At 46.1% G+C, this 15664-nt stretch overlaps 1 protein-coding gene across 1 annotated transcript in view; it reads right to left on the bottom strand.

The window, feature by feature from the left end:
- Positions 1-15664, bottom strand: part of SMG1 (SMG1 nonsense mediated mRNA decay associated PI3K related kinase) — a 1634890-nt gene that overhangs the window by 976449 nt on the left and 642777 nt on the right. Inside the window, exon 27 of the mRNA XM_078665250.1 lies at positions 15369-15513. Coding sequence (XP_078521376.1) covers positions 15369-15513 — 145 coding nt within the window. The remainder of the gene's footprint in view (positions 1-15368; positions 15514-15664) is intronic.

Here is a 15664-nt window from a genome sequence, read left to right as displayed (position 1 = left end):
TGCTGCGTTGACCACAGTCCCTGCACCGTGTAGTGGAGCACATGAGCTCCCCACCCTTGGAGAGATGCGTCCGTTGTTAGGGTAATCTGTGGCACAGGCTCCTGGAACGGTCGTCCTTTGCAAAGGTTGTGTGGAGTCCACCAATGCAGAGAGTTGTATGCCCGACCGGTCACCAACACTAGGTCTGTCAGTTGTCCCTGAGCCTGTGTCCACTGATTTGCCAAGCATTCTTGGAGCGGGCGCATGTGCAACCTTGCGTGCGGGACTATGAAGATGCAGGAGGCCATCATGCCTATCAACTGCATGAACACTCTCGCTGGTAGTGAGTGTTGGGGCCTGAACCTTTGGATCAGCGACTGAATGTTGTCGATCCTGACCGGGTTCGGCTGAGCCATAGCGGTCAGGGTATTTATTGTCGCGCCCAGATACTGCCGCACATGGGCTGGTTGAAGGTGCGACTTTGGGTAGTTTAGCGAGAACCCCAGACCGTGAAGGAGGCGAATGGTATGGGACATGTCTGCGGCGCACTGTTGTTCTGACTTTGCTTGAACGAGCCAGTCGTCTAGGTAAGGGTAGACATGTATGTTCTGCCTCCTGAGGTGCGCCGCAACTGTCGCCAGACACTTCGTAAACACTCTGGGGGCAGTGGTCACTCCGAAGGGTAGGACTTTGAACTGATAGTGCCTGTTTTGGATGGTGAACCTGAGGTATTTTCTGTGGGATGGGTGGAGGGGTATGTGAAAATAAGCATCCTTGAGGTCCAAGGTTGCTAGGAAGTCCCCTTGGTTCAGCAGGGGAAGAATCTGCTGCAGTGTAAGCATGTGAAAGTGTTCTGACAGTATATACAGGTTGAGGGGGCGTAGATCCAGAATGGGTCTGAGGGATCCGTCCTTCTTTGGGATAAGGAAGTACAGGGAATAGACCCCTGTGCCTTCCTCCTCTACTGGTACGAGCTCGATTGCGCCTTTTTGCAGCATCACCACTACTTCCTGCTGCAATAAGTGCAAGTGCTCTGCCGACATAGGGCGTTGTTTTGGGGGAATGTTGGGCGGGGTGGATGTTAACTCCAAACAATAACCGTACTGGATAAGCTGTCTTACCCACCTGTCTGTGGTGATGGATGTCCAGACTGGCAGGAACTGCTGGAGTCTCCCCCCGACAGGTGTTGTATGGTCGGGGGGCAGTGTCAGTCAGTCAGTCAGTCAAACACTTTTATTCGATTTTTAAAAAATCATAAAAAGACACAGGATACATTTCAAGGGTTACACGTACAGAAAAAGTTAAATAACACAGGGAGAATATTTACATAATATGTACATAGTAATTCATAGTTCATAGCAGCTGAATGTAAAGTGACATGAGCGCAAGCAATTCCTATATACAAAAAATAGATAGATAAAAAGGTTAAAAAATTTCGTTAATAATCAATCCGTTATTACATTTTCTGCGCTTTTTATTGATGCGTACTCCTGCTACTAAAAAACTTGCAACATGAAAGGTGACGTGTGCATTGTGCAAAAGTTGCAGGAATAAGAGCGCTGGCTTCACATGTAAGAAGCGGGCCTCTCTAAGGATGGGGACAAGATATTTCCTTCTGATTTTACCATAGTGATCGCAGAACATAATAAAATGTAAGGTGTCCTGGGGTGAGAAGTTATCACAATCACATGGTTTATTGTTTTCCGGCGTCTCCCATCTATAGTATGAGCCCAATAAAAAGTGAATTAGATTCAACCGAAATCTAATTAAAAGAAAGCGGTGGAAAGAGTTGTTTACTAATATCAGGTAGGGTTCTGGGCCTGGGACGGTTTTCAATCTGAAATTCCTTCTCACTGTAAATTTCATAAGTTCGGTTTCCTCTCGCTCTGAAATAAAAAGGTTCATCAGTGAATCCTTAACTATTTTAACGTCCGCTTTGGTTATGCTCATAGGTGAGTAAAAAAGGTCAATGCGTCCCACCTTTGCTAACATATTTTTTACATACAGCATCCAGGGGATCTTAAGAACTCCATCCAAATTTAAACAATCTTCTAGAATTTTATGATTTAAAGAGATCTCTTCATTTAACCAGGTTTTGAGCCAAATAGTAACCGGGGCAGATTTTATCACATCAGAGACATACCCAACTCCCAGTTCTGAGTGGGTGGAAAAAGTAGGGGTAGACTGGGGAACAGAAAGCAATGATCTTAAAAACCTGTTTTCTGCCCTTTGAATGGGGACAGGCTCTATGTATCCCCAGATTGAAGCCCCGTAATTAGCGATTGCGATGCTCTTGGCATTATATACTTTGAGGATCGCGCTCGTCGGTCTTGAACCCAGTTTTCTGGCAAAATTCAGGATGGCTCCTGTCGATCTGCTTAGTGCATTGGATTTCGCCTTAAGTTGGGGACCCCACGTACCTTTATCGTCAAATAGGACGCCCAAGTAGGTAAAAGAGGGAACCCTCTGGACCTCCTTACCTAGACAGACCATGGTTATTGGTCTCCTCTTTATCCCTTTTATTCCCATGATCATGACGTGAGATTTTTGTGTGTTCACTTTTAGGTCTAGTGAGGTCATGAATTCCCCAAAGGAGGCCAGGAGTTTATTCAGGGCAACACCAGTTCTCGCCAAGAGGACCGCGTCATCCGCGTACAGGAGAACTGGAATGTTAGTGTCTCCTGCACGCGGGACGTCGGCGCCCAAGGCAGAGAGAACCGGCTCGAGGGTGTTTATGTACAAAGTGAATAGGAGCGGGGCAAGAATACATCCCTGCCTCACTCCTCTCTCGGAGCTGAAGGAAATTGTGCACCTACCGTCCCTGGTCACTCACTGTGGCCTCCAGCCCCTGGTGTAAGTCAGCCAGAAAGCCCACTAAGGATTTATCAATGCCTATCTCCAGAAGGACCCCCCACAGCCTCGACCTGTTGACCAGATCAAAGGCTGAGGAGAGGTCCATGAAAGCCATATATAACGCTCCTTTTTTGACTATGGTGTATTTGGAGGTTATCAGATACAAGTTTAAGCATTGATCCAATGTGCTTCTTTTGGCCCTGAAGCAGTGACAGAGAGTCACTGTTTGTTGGCGGCAGAGGAACGGGAGTTGTTTCCTCTGCCCCTGCCCTTGGCACTATTACCTCTGTAAGCCCCTCTACCCTGCTAGGGGTACGAGGATTGTGCGCCACCCTTTGTGAATTGTATCTGTTGACCCAAGTGTCCTCTGGTAACACCACGTGCACCTGAGTGACGAAAAGTGCTCCCCCTGAATTGTTGAGACTGAAGCGCCCCCATGGACTTAGCAGTCTCATTGTCCTTTTTAATTTTCTCGAGGGTGGTGTCAACGTCTGGGCCAAACAGTCTGTCAGGATTAACGGGCTGGTTGAGTATTGTTGTCTGAATGTCAGGTTTAAACCCTGATATGCGAAGCCATGCTTGTCGCCTTAACATGACGCTAGTGTTAATCGCCCTAGCCGCTGTATCTGCCACATCAAGTGCACACTTTATTGCAGCGTTTGAGATGAGCTTTCCTTCTTGTATGAGCATTTCGGCTCCCTCCTTAAACTGATCAGGTAGGTGTTGAAGGAGCTGTTCTAGGGTGTCATAATGCGCCCTATCGTATCGTGCCAATAGTGCCTGTGTGTTTGATATACGCCAGATATTGGCAGCCTGCGCAGCCACTCTTTTGCCCGATGCATCAAGCACTTTCGACTCCTTGTCTGGGGGAGGAGCTTCACCCGTTGTTTGGGAGTTCGCCCTCTTTCAGGCATTGGCGACGACCAACGAGTCCAGAGGCAACTGTCCCCGAATATATGCAGGGTCCCCAGGTGCTGGTCTGTATTTTTTTTCGATACGTGGGTTAACCACTCTCGCCCTGGTAGGTTCCTTAAAGATCTCTGGGGCATGCTTAAGGACACCTTTCAGCATAGGAAGTATCTTAACTGTTCTTTCTGAGACACAGAAAGTGTCAAACAAGAAATCTTCTTCCACTGGGTCAGCATGCATGTCCACATCATGATTAGCAGCTGCCCGCTCTATTAAGGCATTGAATGCCGCAGAATCTTCAGTTGGGGATGTACGTGCACCAAAAACCTGTGGGTCCTGTACCCCCTGATGGCCTCCCTGGTCACCAGTGTCGTCATATGAGTCCTGTTGTACATCAGGGTCATTGTTGTCCGGGAAATTGTACTGGTCATCATCCACTCCCCCTGACTGGTTGGGGGAAGGTGACGGACTCCTCCTTGGTGTAGGTTGAATAGGTTCCACAAGGGCAGGAATGTCATGTGCTGGCCTTTTCTTTTTTAGTGGAATGACACAGGATTGCAATGGCTGGGAAGTGATCTTTCTTTTATAGAGGGTCAATTTCCCTGTGTCTGCATCGATGTAATGCTCAGATTGTTCTTCTGAGGCTTGTTGTCGATCCAATCGGCCACTTTGCGTCGAAGGTTCTGACGTTTCAGATCTCTTCGGCACCGATTTGGGTGCAAATGCCTTCGGTGCCACTTTCGGCGGCAGTGTGTACAGAAGCTTGGTGGAAGTCTTGGCAGGTGCGTCCAGTTGTTTTGGACCCGACGGCGTAAGAGTCGTCGACGTGGAAGCCATCTCCCAAATACGTTTGAGGGAGTCAGCGACCTGCTTTGGGAAGGAAGCGGAGGGTTTGGTAACCGATGCCTCATGTCCGGCACTATTGGAGGCCTTTGGCGTTGAAGCGGAGGCGTTGAAGCGACGGTCCATGCCTCCGTTACAGGCTTAGGCACCGATGCCGTTGCTTTAGATTTGCTGTCTTTGTGCCGATGCGTAGTGCCTCCGGACTCTGTGTCGTGGGCCTGTGCAGACTTTGGATCGACGGCTTTATTGGATATTGCCGGTGTAACCGTGCCCGACCCATGATGGACGACCGTCTTCGAGGACGGGTCCTTGGGCACCTTCTGAGGCGCTGTTGACTCGACAGCCTTCTTCGACTTCGGAGGGCCTGAGGGCGACGGAGTCGATGGGGGAGCAGGTTTTGTGATTTTTGATGGGACGTCGGCCATTTTAGGTGTTGTTGAAGCCGTAGGTTTCGGTTTCGTTTTCGATGGGACGTCGGCCATCTTAGGTGTGGTCGATTCCGAAGGTTTCGGTTTCGGTACGCGCAATGGCGTCTCCGCTGTTGAGTCCGTGGCCGGGCCAGAAGGCGGGGCCGGGGATAGCGGGGCAGGGTCGTGGGTAAGGCCGAGTGGCGATCCCGTGACCTGACCCTGAGTCATGTAACTTTCGGGGCATAGCTCTTCCTCCGAGCTATCTTCCGCGGCCCCATAAACTTCTTCGTCGTCCCCTACCTCCTCGACGTATTCAAGGTCTTGGCCCAGTCCTTCGACTTCTTCCTCGGGATTGGCCTCGACCTCCGTCGACGGTGGTGAAATCTGAAGATGATGGCTGCGGCCTTCTTCTGCGGGGTCGTCGAATATGTCGTCGGGTGCCGGAGCTGCTCGCCGGGCCTCGAGGCGCGCCGAAGCTTGAGCGTTTTCTTGGACCTGAATTTTGAGCAGGCCATGCAGTTGTCCTCGTTGTGGTCCGGCGAGAGGCATTTGTTACAGACTGGATGCACGTCGATATGTGGGTACTTGGACCCACAGACGGGGCAGAACTTGAACGGACTCCATTCCATGGTAAGATCGTCGGGGTCTTGCTGCGATGAGAGGGCCTCGATGTCCGAAGAGTTACTCGACTCCGCAGAATTCCGACTCGAAGAGTGGGATGATGCTCGAGCCCGCACGCTAACAATACCGACGCAGGTAACGAAGGCCTTTTGGCCTTAAGAAGTAAGTTTTTTCGATTCCGACAAGGAGACGTCGAAATCACATCCGAACCCAATAGCGGAAAAAAACAATCTGGGGATGGAGTCGATGCCCATGCGCACTGTAGTCCAGGGGAGGAGCCACCTATCTCGTGATACTTCGAAGACTCTTCCAGGACAACAATGTGCAATCATCCGGACCCAACACTAGGCGGCGATCTATGCAATAGATATGAATTTAGCAGCCCACATGCCTCGAACTGTGGTGAACCACGGCTGGTGTGCCCATGTGGGGGCCACTAGTATTAGTTTGAGAGACTGTTGTCTGAGCTTGCGTACTACTAGTGGAATGAGTGGGAGAGGCGGAAAAGCGTAGGCAAATCTGCCTGACCAATTCATCCATATTGGATTCCCCTTCAACCGCGGGTGTGGAAACCTGGCGGCGAAGGTTGGGCATTTTGCGTTTTTGTGGGTGGCAAAGAGATCTATCTGTGGGTGCCCCCACATTTGGAAAAATGGCTGAAGCACTTGTGGATGTATTACCCATTCGTGAATCTGTTGTGACTGACGACTCAACAGATCTGCTATCTGATTGTGAATTCCTGGAAGGTGTTCTACAGTCAGGTGTATGTTTTGAGGGATGGCCCATCTCCAAATGTTATGTGCAAGCTGGGACAGTTGCAGAGAGTGTGTCCCCCCCCTGTTTTTGTATGTAATACATAGCTGTCATATTGTCCGTCCGGATTAGAACAGCTCTGTTTTGTACTTGTACTTGAAAAGTCTTGAGTGCTAGGCAAATCGCTAGCAGCTCTAGATGATTGATGTGGAACAGTTTTTGTTGGCTGTTCCATTGGCCTTGAGTGGTATAGTGCAGGAGATGGGCTCCCCATCCTGTGAAGGATGCATCTGTTGTCAGCACTATTTGTGGAACAGGTTCTAGGAACGGCCGTCCCTTTGTCAAGTTTTTGGTGTTCCACCATTGCAGAGAGCGATATGTACGGTCGTCCACCAACACCAGGTCTGTGAGCTGACCTTGAGCCTGGTTCCACTGTTGTGCTAGACATTCTTGTAGTGGGCGCATTTGCAGTCTTGCGTGAGGAACTATGAAGATGCAAGACGACATCATGCCTATTAGTTTCATGAACACTCTGGCTTGAAGCGAGTGTTGGCATTGAAAAAGTGAGACCAAGCTCTGAATGCTTTGAATCCTGGCTTGACTGGGATAAGCTAGAGCTGATGATGTGTTTATAGTAGCTCCTAGATATTGGTGAACGTGCGAAGGCTCTAGGTGCGACTTGGTGTAGTTTATCGTAAATCCTAAGTCGTGTAATGTTTGAATCGTTTGTTTTGTGTGTTGTACACACTGGTTGAACGATCTTGCTTTTATGAGCCAGTCGTCGAGGTAAGGGAAGACATGTATCTGTTGTCTTCTGAGATGTGCTGCTACTACTGCTAAGCACTTTGTAAACACTCGTGGTGCTGTTGTGACTCTGAATGGAAGGACTTTGAACTGATAGTGTTGTCCTTGTATGACAAATCTTAGATACTTCCTGTGCGCAGGATGTATAGGAATATGAAAATAGGCGTCCTTTAGCTCTAGTGTTGTCAGAAAATCTCCCTGTTGTAGTAATGGGAGTACTTGTTGTAAAGTGATCATGTGAAAATGATCTGACTGAATATAGTGGTTTAGGGGCCTGAGGTCGAGGATCGGTCTTAATGTCTCGTCCTTTTTGGGTATTAGGAAATACAGGGAGTAGACTCCTGTTCCTTGTTCCTGTAAGGGGACTTCTTGAATAGCATCTTTTTGTAGAAGTGCTAGAACTTCCTGTTGAAGCAGTGTTATGTGTTCTGTGGACATTGGGCGCTGCCTGGGTGGTATGTTGGGGGGGGGGGGGTGGGGGGGGGGGGGGTTCCTGCGCGTTCTAGGCAGTAGCCATGTTGGATAATTTGTCTTACCCACCTGTCTGTTGTGATGGAATCCCAGACAGGTAGGAACTGTGATACTCTGCCCCCTACCGGTGTGGAATGTTGTAGGGGAGGCAGAGGGAAGTCACTGTTTGGGAGTGGAAGAGGAGAGGTTGTTGTTGTTACCTCTACCTCTTCCCTTATTGTTGTTGCCTCTGTACCCTCCTCTAAAGTAACCCCTATTGGAGGAGGTTTGTGTATGTGCTTTAAAAGATGCCGTGTTATCTGCGCCGGTTTGCTTGGAGCCGCCTCTATAAGAGGAGCGACGAAAAGAACCTTTAGTCTGGGTAGATTGTAATGCACCCATAGACTTAGCAGTGTCTGTGTCCTTTTTCATTTTTTCTAGTGTATTATCTACCTCTGGCCCGAACAACTGGTTCTGATTGAAGGGCTGGTTGAGGATGGTAGTTTGTACCTCTGGTTTGAAACCGGAAATGCGTAACCATGCATGACGTCTGAGGATAACACTGGTGTTAACTGCCCTAGATGCTGTGTCAGCTACATCTAGTGCGCATTTAATGGAGGCATTCGATATTAGTTTGCCTTCCTGTAAGAGCTCTGCTGCCTGATCTTTGTATCGATCTGGTAGATGTTCCATTAACTTTTCTAGTTGGTCATAGTGAGCCCTATTGTAGCGTGAGAGTAAGGCTTGTGTGTTTGCTATGAGCCACATGTTTGTTGCTTGTGCAGCAACCCGTTTCCCTGACGCATCAATGATTTTTGATTCTTTGTCAGGCGGGGCGTGTCACCAGAAGTCTGGGAATTGGCTCTCTTACGTGCATTTGACACTACTAAAAAGTCCAATGGTAGATGTCCCTTAATATAGGTAGGATCTGCTGGTGCTGGTCTATACTTTTTCTCTATTCTTGGATTCAGTACCCTACACATAACTGGATCTTTAAAAATCTCTGGGGCATGTTTAATGACCCCTTTGATCATAGGTAGTATTTGAGTAGATCTTTGTGACTGCTCAAAGGTGTCTAATAAGAAATCCTCCTTAATAGCATCAGAGTGCATTAGAACTCCGTGGTAAAGTGCAGCCCTGTTTAGTAGATGATTGAACCCAATACTATCCTCTGGAGGGGAAGGTTTTGTTGGGTAGTACTGAGGATCAGGGATGTCTGATGCATTATTTGGTTGGAAATTATATGCATCATCTTCTTTGGTATATTGTGGGTTGACCTCTTCATCCTCATCTAAGGGATATGTATGTGTGTCTGGTACATCATCCCCCCCACCTAAGTCATACTCTTCGTCAGTGTGGTGTGATGATGCAGGAGATTGTGCATGAGAAGTTATAGGTTCAATATGTGGAGTAATAGGAGAGGAAGAAGGTGAAGGAGAGGAAGGGTGCATTGGAGATGTTGCACAATCTTTTTTTGCATGAACCCCAGTTGGAAGTGGTGTGTCTGCTGGTCTCTTTTTGTGTGGAATTGCTTCCACATGTCCAGTTTTTAGGTTGATGTAGACCTTTTTCTGCTTTGGATCTGGTCTAAATAGTTCTTCCTCTTGTATAATCCTTTTCGGCGCCAATTTTTTCGGTGTTGATAGTGGCTCTTTAGTGTTTTTTGCCTTAGTAGGAGTTATTGAGTCCTGTGGCAATTTCTTCGGTGCCGAAGATGGTTTAGGCTTGTGTGTATCAGGCCTTGTGGTCTTTGGTACCGTTGTCGAAGATTTTGGCGTGGATACAGGTTTTGTTAGGCCTGCAGCGCCGGAGTCTGTCTTCGAGTCTTTGTTTTTGAAGCCGGATGGTTTCGGAGTCGAAGCTTTTGGTTCCGTTACAGTCTTTGGTTTCGGCACCGATGCCTGTTTAGGTTTGGGTGCCGAAGAGTCTTTGGGCGCCGAAGGGTGTGTTAGCTTCGGTGCCGAAGAGTCCTTCGGTGTCGAAGGATTTTTCGGTGCCAATGGAGGAGGTGGAATTGGCACATGTGGTTTTTTCGGTGCCGAAGCACCGGAAGGCGTAGTCTTTTTCCTTGGAGCCGAGCCGGAAAACGGGGCGTTGGAGGGTAAATTTCGGTCTCGACTGGGCCCCATGGGCGGAGTACTGACCGCTGCCTTTGGTTTGGACAGTGTTTGTTGTGCAGGGGCAGAGGTACTCACGGGTTGTCGAGATGGAATCGAATCGTCCGAGTCCTCTGCTCCCGATATGATCTGGAGATCAGGCGAGTCTTCCTCGGCGACGAGTGGAGCCTCGTCCTCGGAGATATCTTCGAGTGGGTTCCCGTCCTCGGAGACGTCTTCTTCGACGATCTCCTTCTCAAAGATGGCCTCCGGTGCTGGCGCTGATCTCATCTCGTGTCGACGGGCCGTCCGATCCCGAATGGTCTTTTTCGATCGGAAGGAGGCACAGGCTGTGCAGGTCGACTCCTCGTGTTCCGGCGAGAGACAAAGGTTGCAAACCTCGTGATGGTCGCTATGAGGGAATTTTGCTCGACATATCGGGCATCTTTTGAATGGAGTTCTGTCCATGAGGCGTAGGCCGTACGGCGCCGATAGGCCCAACGGCCCGCGTCGACACACCTGGATGTAGCTGGTGATGTCGAAAAGTATCTTCGATGTCGAAAGTTGTTTGTTTAAAGTTTCACGCTTCGAAAATGCTGAAAAGTTTTTCTAGCCGGAGCGGAAAACTTTCATCCGAACCCAGTGGCGGGAAAAAACAATCTGAGGATGGAGTCGATGACCATGTGCAGTATTGTCCAAGGGAGGAGTCACCTATCTCGTGACTACAAAGACTTCTTCCAAGAAGACAACAACAACCTGCAATCATCCGAGCCCAACACCAGGTGGCGATCTATTGCTAAATGTACAATCTGCAGCTCATATGCCTCGAACATAATATTTTGTTGACATTAATTATTTTAAATGAAATTTTGCGTTTTAGTTCTGTGGTGGGTTTTGGGTTTATAGGGGATTTAATTATGATTAAGTAATTAATATTTTTTATTTATTGGTATTGATAATTTATTTGTAATTAATAATGGATTAATTGATAATTAAATTAATTGTGTAAATATGTTTATGGAGCGGGTTGTGGGTTTATAGGGGTATAGGGTGGGCAGTAATTTATTATAATTAAGTAATTATTAATTTTAATTTATTGGTATTTATTTTAAAAAATTGCTAATTAATTATTATGTGGTCATTGTTTTTTAATCATTTATATATTTTATTAATTGTGTTAAATTAATTTATGAGCGAATTGTGTGTTTATGGGGGAATAGGGTGGGAAGTAATTTAATGTTAGTTAAGTAAATATTTTTTGGGTTATTATTAATTTACTTAATTTAAAACAAAAAAAATATGAATACGTATTTTAATTTAAACCCCCTGCTATCCAACACTTTCCCTAAAGTTATGCTTTCTGGAGTGGGAATAATAATTTTTACCCTATGCTATCCAACACTTTCCCTACTGTTCCACTCACTGGAGTTGGAATAGTAATTTTTACCCTTCCTCTATCCAATACTTTCCCTACTGTTGCATTCTCTGGAGTGGGAATAGTAATTTTAACCATTACGCTATCCAACATTTTCCCTACTGTTGCAATCACTGGAGTGGGAATACTAATTTGAATCCCTACGCTATCCAACACTTTCCCTACTGTTGCACTCTCTAGAGTGCGAATAGTAATTTTAACCCCTAAGCTATCCAACATTTTCCCTACTGTGGCACTCTCTGGAGTGGGAATAGTAATTTTAACCATCCTATTGCACTCACTGGAGTGGGAATAGTAATTGTAACCATTACGCTGTCAAACACTTTCTCTACTGTTGCACTTACTGGAGTGGGAATAGTAATTTTAATCCCTATGCTATCCTACACTTTTCACTAATGTTGCACTTATTGGAGTGGGAATAGTAATTGTTACTCCTACGCTATCCAACACTTTTCCTACTGTTGCACTCACTGGAGTGGGAATAGTAATTTTAATCCCTACGCTATCCTACACTTTTCCCTACTGTTGCACTTACTGGAGTGGGAATAGTAATTGTTACCTCTACGCTACGCTATTTTCCCTACTGTTGTACTGTTTGGAGTGGGAATAGTCATTTTATTCCCTCCGCTATCTAATATTTTTTGTATTATTTTAGTTAATGTAATATATAATTAATTTAAAAAAAGATTCAAAATAATTGATTTTTTTAAAATGTGTTATATATATTTATTTAATTTGTATTTATATTATTGTTTTATGTGTATAGATGTATTTATAAGGAATAAGATTTTTTTAACAAGTAATAAGTTATTAAAATAATTTAAAAAATATTATTAAGTGTATATAGTATATATTATATGTATATGTTTAATATATTTTTACATTATAAATATATATTTCTTATACTTTTTAAGCATTTAAAAATATTTTAACTATGTTTTTTATATGTATTATTTACTTAAAAAAAAAATTAACAACGATATTTTTTGCACTGATATTTTTTTAGGATATTTTTGTACTTACCATAATGTAGATAGGATGTCGATATTCTTAACTTCGATATTCTTGCATCAATATTTCTGTAGGTCAATATTCTGACTCTCGATATTCTGTCAGTGATTCCTGCTGAACGGGAAACATCCTTAACGCGGTGTTTAAGGAATAGTTTGATTTTCCATTCCAACACCTTCCCTACTGTTACGTGGGCTGGAGTTGGAATAGAAAATTAAATTAATCCACAATCCAGCCCCCTACAACGCAAGTCGTTGTAATGGCTGCGTCGTAAAGTACCGCGATCAAAATGATCACGTTGTACTGACGTACATCCCTGCTGAACAGTATGGAGTCAAGCCGTAGGCAAGCCAGCCTCAGTTAGCGCCATGATGGGGAGAATCCCAAGTGTGCCAGCTTTAAAACTATGCAGTGATGCCCCATCGCACATACCCTGATGTTGTGGTGATAGTCTCTGGGATGTGGGGGCAAATCCAACTGGCATTGCAGCAATAAACCGTAGGACGACAGAGTATACCTTGCCTTCAGGGGACACTGCAGCCCAACAGGTTGATTACCTATCCAGGCTCAGAGTTCACTTCACGGGGGGCCAAACCACATTCCACAATCAAGGCACAGGAGTGGAGACGTCTTCTTGTCCCCGCCATAGGCAGCCTGAGGTCTTCCTGCATGGGCAGACAACGAAAAAGTAGGCTCCCCCCCCCCAAATACGCCACTGGCGACCAGCACCTCCCCTCCACCAAAGCCAGTTTAGGGGACCGATGGTTTCTTCACTCCCCGAGCAAGGCACTGTGGGGGTGCATCAGCCCCACATATCCTCATCTCCTGCCTCCCGTGGGGAGTAAAGTCAAGTCCACCGGCCCCTTTCCCACCAGGGGAGACTGCCGCACCCATTCACCAGGGCTGCTTCAGTCAACACCGGCAGTGTTGTCAGCACCGCGGACCCTGCCCTCCTCCAGACACAAACAGGCGCTCTTGCCGTCAGGCCGCAGCCTAACAGTCTGAGCGCCAGGCCTAGGGCCCCTGGCCCTATGGACCCCGGTATGCTCTGTCGAGGCACCTCGCATCCACTCCCCAGGGTCTTCACGCTTGGTACATTGACCTTTTGAGCAGCTACTACAGCAGGCTCCATCCCGAAGCAGTCAGCGTCTAGCAGAGAGGCGGATCACAGAATAATTCGGCCTCTTGTGAAGGGGGATACTGGGGGGGGGGGGGGGGGGGGGGGGGCTGTGGCCTGCTCTCGAACCAGTGTAGCTGCAACGCTGACACGTAGTGCAACTCCAAGACTCCAGGACAGTCCCTGATCATGCCACTACAGCATCGGCGGGGCAGGCGGCCCAAAGTTCAAGCAGGACATTAATCAGTTATCCGGGGGCCCACTTAATCTGTGAGCGGCGGTGTCTCATCCCAGGTGGGGTCCCCACTCATGTGCTACGGGTAGGCAGTATTTTGGAGCACAGGAGCAGCAGGATGCAATTGTTGGGGCCGGATCGAAGGCTCAGTTTTGCTGAACGGCCATCTTGTTTGGCACCCCCAGCTGACGTTCACCTTGATGCTGTCTTTAGCATCTTAGCCTACGCAGATACATATGCTGGAAAGCAGTGGCAAGAGACACCACACACCAGCTAACATGAGACGAGGACAAATAGGGAAACCACTCGCTCCCTGCAGCTCCTTCACATTGTCGTGTGGTTACATGGGCCCCGGGCACAGAAAACAACCATTTTACACATTCACATTTAAAGTTGACATTTTTAAACTATTACTTTTAACACACATTTGCTTGCACAAACGCATGGGATCATTTTTTTCAGAAATGGGTTTGCTTACATTTCATCATAGGCATACTATTAAGCTCTTGACCTTTCTGTAAAAGGAATAAATAAGTTCACTGCGCAAAATGTTGTTGTCTGCTCGGCGACAGCTCTGCAAGGATAGAATCAACAATGAGAGCCAGAGCTCCAGCATGAAAGCATGGGTGAAGTTCATTATATAAGCTACATCAATCCTTTGTTTGGACAGAGGAGCATTTTGTTAGTACTGTAGAGGTCACCCTATGCCAGAATTCCAGCCCAGCTGAATCCAGTTACCGTCCTGAGAAGGATTATAGCCTGCTCTACACCAAGATGGGTTTCCAGATGAAACATACCCACAGTTAAATGGGGGTGTAGATCATCCCGAGGTATTCTGGCAGATTTGTATCCCCCTATGACTATTAGGATAGGAAGCGCTAGGTAGGAGTATAGATACAATTATATGTATTCATATAATCAATATAACAGCACAATGGTTGAACTGTTTATCTTCTTTAACATTCTCGTAATGCTGATTCCTCTGTTTTGTTTCCTTCTGTTAATCATTGCAGCGGGCATATTTTACACAAGATTCCTACTGCTTCAATAAGTGTTTGAAATGCAAATTTGAGTATTTCCTTTGTCTCCCTTTGGGCATTCAGGACTTACTAACGAAAGGGTTGGATCTGTTGCCACAATTTCCTTGGGGAGTAAGGGTTGTCATATTCTGAGGTTGCATATGTCATCTGCTACCTTGTAGGGTTAGGGTTCCAAATGGTGCACTGTGAGCTAGCCAGGCTAAAGTTCAACATATCCTGGTGTGCATGGACCCAGTCCTGCACAGTTTTGACGTCTATGTTGTCCAATTGCATGAACCATTCAACAACACTTCCTGCCCCTTCAAAATTCTTCAGAATTTGACAAACTTGAGGTATCAGTTAAGTTATATTTACTGAGTAGCTGCAATAATGCATGCCCAATTGGTTTAGATTAACTTTTGAAGATACCTGGGCAAAGAATGGTGGGATTCATAACTTTGCTCCAGCTCCCTCTGCTTCCCAAACATCAAGTCATATCATGAGAATGTGAGGAGCATTGGTTGTTTAGCTCTAAAATGTTATTTTATTTGGAGCACTGAAATAGGAAGACCTATCAATGACATTTGGAATGTGCTCCAGAATGGAGAGGAGGAAATATGAAGCCTGCTAAGTGTTAATTTAACCTACTAAAGTTTGAAAGAAGTTGTAACAGTGACAGAAGTAACATTGGAAAAAAAACCTAATTATTCTGTCATTTAATGTCGAAAAACATGTTGGGTGGAATGTCCCCTTTACTATGGATTTGCATACATGCATGATTTAGAACAATTATACATCAGTTTCTCATGAGAAAAGGCAGCCATGTAACTTACTCTGTAATTGATTGCCACTTCTGCTCATCTACTTGGTCGAAAGCTGATGTGAGACAAACTGAACTTCTGAGCAACTGAACTTCTATCGCTTTTTGAAGTTCCCTTGGGTCCGGGCTTAGTATGCTAGGAAGAAGTTTCTTCATGTCTATAAAAAAACATAAAACTCAAATTATAGTTCATAAAAAGGCAAAATATTTAGGAATAAATTAAATCACATCAAGTGCATGCCACAGAGAAGATCCAAAGAAGCGCGAGATAAAAATAAAAAAGATAGCAAACGAAGATACGTGTTTTTT

The sequence above is a fragment of the Lissotriton helveticus genome, chromosome 10 (genome assembly GCF_964261635.1).
Source record: "Lissotriton helveticus chromosome 10, aLisHel1.1, whole genome shotgun sequence".
Lineage (NCBI taxonomy): Eukaryota > Metazoa > Chordata > Amphibia > Caudata > Salamandridae > Lissotriton > Lissotriton helveticus.
Note: the sequence above shows the minus strand (reverse complement) of the source record. Positions and strands in the feature narration are given on the sequence as shown.